Raw genomic sequence first — 4,789 nt, 5'->3', positions numbered from 1 at the left:
TAATCTCCAGGGATTCAATTATGTCTATGGTCTATTCGATTTTATCTGGAAATGACCCATGTGGGTCCTTTGTATATGAATGATATTTACATGGGGGACTTTTCCCCAATACTTTTCGGGTAGTCGATATAAAACAAAAAAAATACACCACAAAAGACCATGACACAACGAAACTATATTGATGACACGCAAGGTTGTAGGTATTTACTTTACAGTCCCAGTAATGTTTCAAACAAGTTGAGCTTCTTTATAATATGTTTTATTTAGTTAAAACATATTTATGTATATTTAGTCGATAACTGTACTTGTACATGATTTCAGGCTAATGCATTCATATCTTCAGTGATAGGCATATAAAAAATAAATAACATATAGCATTGGCCTACTAGTTGCTGTCATTTACAGAAGTCACTGTACATAATAATAATAACAATAATAATAATAATAATAATGTATAATAATAATAAATAATACCTATTACTTATTGACTTTATTGCACGTACATTTATGTTCACTGATAATGGTCGTCGTTTACCGTTAATACAGAGAGGAATCGGGGACTGGGTGGGCAGAGGTATGGGGTTGTAAGTAAGAGGCACGTTGTGAATTGTGTAAACAGCTCGGGGCAGTGGAAAAGTTCATGCCCGGGTCCCAGTAAGGAGAAACCGGCGGAGCACCAGGCCAGTGGACGGCCATTTAATCAATACGACATGTAAGGGATTAGTGCGTTATTGTGCCTCACAAGGACCATTAATACATATATATGCCATTTAGCAGACGCTTTTATCCAAAGCGACATACGTGTATACAATTTAGGTATGAGTGGTCCCGGGACTCAAAACCACGACTCTGGCGTTTCAAGCGCCATGTTCTACCAACTGAGCTACAAAGGATCAATTAACAAGTTCATGTTTTTTCCTCTTCTGTATATTCTCTAAACGTTTGGCAAAAGAGAATCTGTTGGGGAGCATCGTATTCATACTAAATCATTTGTTATAGCCTGTGTAATAGCCAAAGGCATTTCATATCAGTTACGCTCCCATACAAGTTTGTGTTGCTTGCATTTGTTTTTAGGCAAATTTTAAGAACAATGGATTCCCTTAATTGCATTAAATATATTCAGGATTTTTTTTTTTTACTATTCTTGCTGAGGGGCTAATACCTCTTGTAAATAGGTCTACTTTATTAATTCAAAATTGCTAGGTATGCATGAAGAAATACTAGGCTAAATAAATATCAAAACGATAATATAACTTAGGCCTATATAGAATGACTGTAATTGTTTCGATATAATGCAAACCTGGTCGTCCATAAAAATTTCTGGTTGTGTTTTTTATTTTGAATAGTGTCTCCCTGAGATCGTTTTGGTTGAAAATGTTTTCTTTTAGTACTACAATTGGTCCTCTTAAAAAAAAACATTTTAAAACGGAATATCGTGGTGTCCACGTTTAGCCGCCTATAATATAGAGATGGTGAGAAGTATGAAGGCTATATAGGGAATAGATAAATACGATACAAGGGGTCTGAAGCTTGTTAGATACCTTCAACTTGATACAATCTGTTTGAATTTAATCAAATATTTATTCACTGAGCAAGAATATGGGAGCTTTCCCATGCAACAAAAACTAACGGTATGCCCTATATAGTTTCTCTTGTCTAGCCTACATTACAATGCCCTTATTCCGTTAATATTCACACATTTTGACCACAAGAATGACACAATTAGCTGTCTGATCACACCATTTGGTTATTCTGTTCAATCTGCTTCTCACTTAGAGCAAACTTTCGCAACTTGACCCTTTCTCCGGCCAAACTAGCTTTAATTCTGCCGTAATGAGATCTCACATACCGCCCACTGAACCGAATGAGGAGCGCTCTGTGGAGCTTTGATCAGACCACGCGTGTTGATTGAGACTTTTAACTAACATACCGCCTTTATAAAGCTTCGCATTAAGATGCTAAACAGCAGGAGGCAAACACTGGGGATTATTTCCTCCTCTTAACGCGTATTTATTGCTTATTTGAAAACAGATGTGCGGCTGGAGATTTTAATGGAGTGATTCACCCTAACGGAGGTGATGGAGTGTTTGTTCTCCATTTATTTCGTAATGAATATCACAATGTCACATTCTAAGTGAAAACTCTTTCGAAACATTATTGTAATAGCCTAGTAATTCATGTGTTAATTAAGGTCACTCCATAGAATAAGGAATTTAATAGGATCTCTATGGTTCACACAATCGCCAACTCTTCTAATCATTAATAGCACATTAGTATGCTTAAATAGAAATCTAGGCCTATAATTCCATACAGTAGTTAATTAATTTACAAAATACATTGATATTTATTATGTATCATTCCACCTGGTGGTCTCAACAATGTGTTTGCTCGTGTATGGAAATATTCTGCAATAACTAAATCTAGTCGATAATCTGATTTTGTACGTGAGCAAGCAGCGTGCTCACTGCTGAAATCCCGTCTTTTGTCGGAGTGGGCTGGGAGTTACACCTCCTCTCGTTTTTCTAAAGACGTGTGTGTGGCCAGGAGGTCGATCCATTGCTGCTCACTCCGCACTGCCTGACCTACAATTGGACAGCTCGGATTCTCTTTGGGAGGAGCATACTGGCAGCAAAAAGGGGGAAAGAAGTTAACAGCGCAAAAGTATTCTGTAGTGACGGATGCCCAAAGTTCATACGTTTTTCAATGCGCGCCTCAGCACACAGAGATGGAAACCGCTTAAACCCTATTAAGACCTAGTACAGTGCATTCCTGATAGTATTATTTGTCAAGTGACAAGACAGGAACTCCTGCTTTGAGAGCCTCAACTTTTCAGAAAGAAAAAGTGGAGCTCTCCGTCTGCATACTTTGGGAAGTTCGTTTTAGGCAGGAGCATAGTTGAGCTGTGGGGAGAAGACATGCAGGCGCGCTACTCCGTCTCGAGCCCCAACTCTCTGGGCGTCGTGCCTTACATTAGTAGCGACCAAAGCTACTACCGGGCCGCCACCGGTGGAGGATACACCGGGATGCCGGCCCCTATGAGTATGTACTCTCACGCGGCCCACGATCAGTACCCGGCCAGCATGGCGCGAGCCTATGGACCTTATACCCCGCAGCCCCAGCCGAAGGATATGGTGAAACCCCCGTACAGTTACATTGCGCTCATTACTATGGCTATCCAGAACTCGCCTGACAAGAAGGTGACCCTGAACGGGATTTATCAGTTTATCATGGAAAGGTTCCCGTTCTACCGAGACAACAAACAGGGCTGGCAGAACAGCATCAGGCACAATCTCTCTCTCAATGAGTGTTTTGTCAAAGTTCCCCGTGATGACAAAAAGCCTGGCAAGGGGAGCTACTGGACCCTGGACCCGGACTCATACAACATGTTCGAGAACGGCAGCTTCTTGAGGAGGAGGCGACGGTTTAAGAAGAAAGACGCAATGAAAGACAAGGATGACCGGGGTGCTAAGGAGACGCCGTCTAGACAGGGCCGGGACGCGGAACAGCCCGTGCAGGGCTCCCAGCCAGTCCGGATCCAGGATATTAAGACCGAGAACGGGAACGCGACACCCCCACAGGCCGCCTCGCCCTCCCTGAGCACTGTGCCCAAAGTCGAGAGTCCCGACAGCAGCAGCAGCAGCATCTCCAGCAACGGCAGCCCCCACAGCATCCCGTCCAACAGGTCCATCGGCATGGAGAGCTCCGAGCAGCAGCAGCAGCAGCACCACCAGCACAGCCAGGCCCAGGGCTTCAGTGTGGACAACATCATGACTTCCCTCCGGGGGTCTCCACAGGATGCCACAGAGCTCGCCCCGTCCATCATCGCTTCGTCCAGGACAGGTATAACACCGTCTTTGTCCCTAAACTATTCACCGAACCAGACGTCAGTCTATAGCTCACCCTGTAACCAAAACTCTATCTCCACTACCTCGAATGCTAGCTACCATTGTAATATGCAAGCCATGAGTTTATACGCCGGGGATAGATCTGGCCACCTAGCTCCGACTACCACCGTGGATGAAACGTTGCCAGATTACTCCATCACGACCACCTCCTCCCCTCTGGCCCACGGCAATCTAAACACTGGGCAGGAGGGCCACCATCCCCACCAAGGGCGGCTTCCCTCATGGTACCTCAACCAGGCCGGGGACCTGGGTCACATCGGGGCGACCTACCCCGCCCAGCAGCAGAACTTCCACTCCGTGCGCGAGATGTTCGAATCTCAAAGAATTGGCTTGAATAATTCTCCTGTGAACGGGAATAACAGCTGTCAAATGTCATTTCCCCCTAGCCAATCCATCTACCGCACTTCAGGAGCTTTCGTATATGACTGCAGCAAGTTCTGACCAAATTATGTTTTCATTGTATTGATCTTCTTCATAAAAATATCGTGAGTCGTTTTACCCACCACCTGCAACGACGATGGACTAAAACGAAACAGAACACAAATAATGGACAGATAAAAAAGACATGATCTTGGTTTGTAAAGAACAGTGTTACGGCTAATAACACGTAAGTCTCTTCTCGCTTTTGTGACATGTTTTAAAGATAACAATATGCCAGTCTTTCATGGACATTTTATTACGTGTAAATTGCATATAGTAATTTATTTCTAAACTGCCGGAAATTATGGACCAAACACCAAAAAGTGTTTCTAAATTGAAATGCCTTAATTGTCCAAATATGTTCCATTATAAAAAGCGGAACCTGTATATCGTCCTACTCTTTCAAAGTGTCTTCTTTTGTTGAAAAGTATTCTGAAGGAATTGCATTGTTTGTTTAATAAATT

At 42.9% G+C, this 4,789-nt stretch overlaps 1 protein-coding gene across 1 annotated transcript; it reads left to right on the top strand.

Moving 5' to 3' along the window:
* Window positions 1-2,915: 2,915 nt before the first annotated feature.
* On the top strand, window positions 2,916-4,346 carry LOC120019811 (forkhead box C1-A). Its single transcript, XM_038963223.1, has one exon. The coding sequence runs from the start codon at window positions 2,916-2,918 to the stop codon at window positions 4,344-4,346; it is 1,431 nt and encodes a 476-aa protein (XP_038819151.1).
* Window positions 4,347-4,789: the final 443 nt, after the last annotated feature.

This window comes from Salvelinus namaycush, chromosome 25 (assembly GCF_016432855.1).
Source record: "Salvelinus namaycush isolate Seneca chromosome 25, SaNama_1.0, whole genome shotgun sequence".
Taxonomy (NCBI): domain Eukaryota; kingdom Metazoa; phylum Chordata; class Actinopteri; order Salmoniformes; family Salmonidae; genus Salvelinus; species Salvelinus namaycush.
Note: the sequence above shows the minus strand (reverse complement) of the source record. Positions and strands in the feature narration are given on the sequence as shown.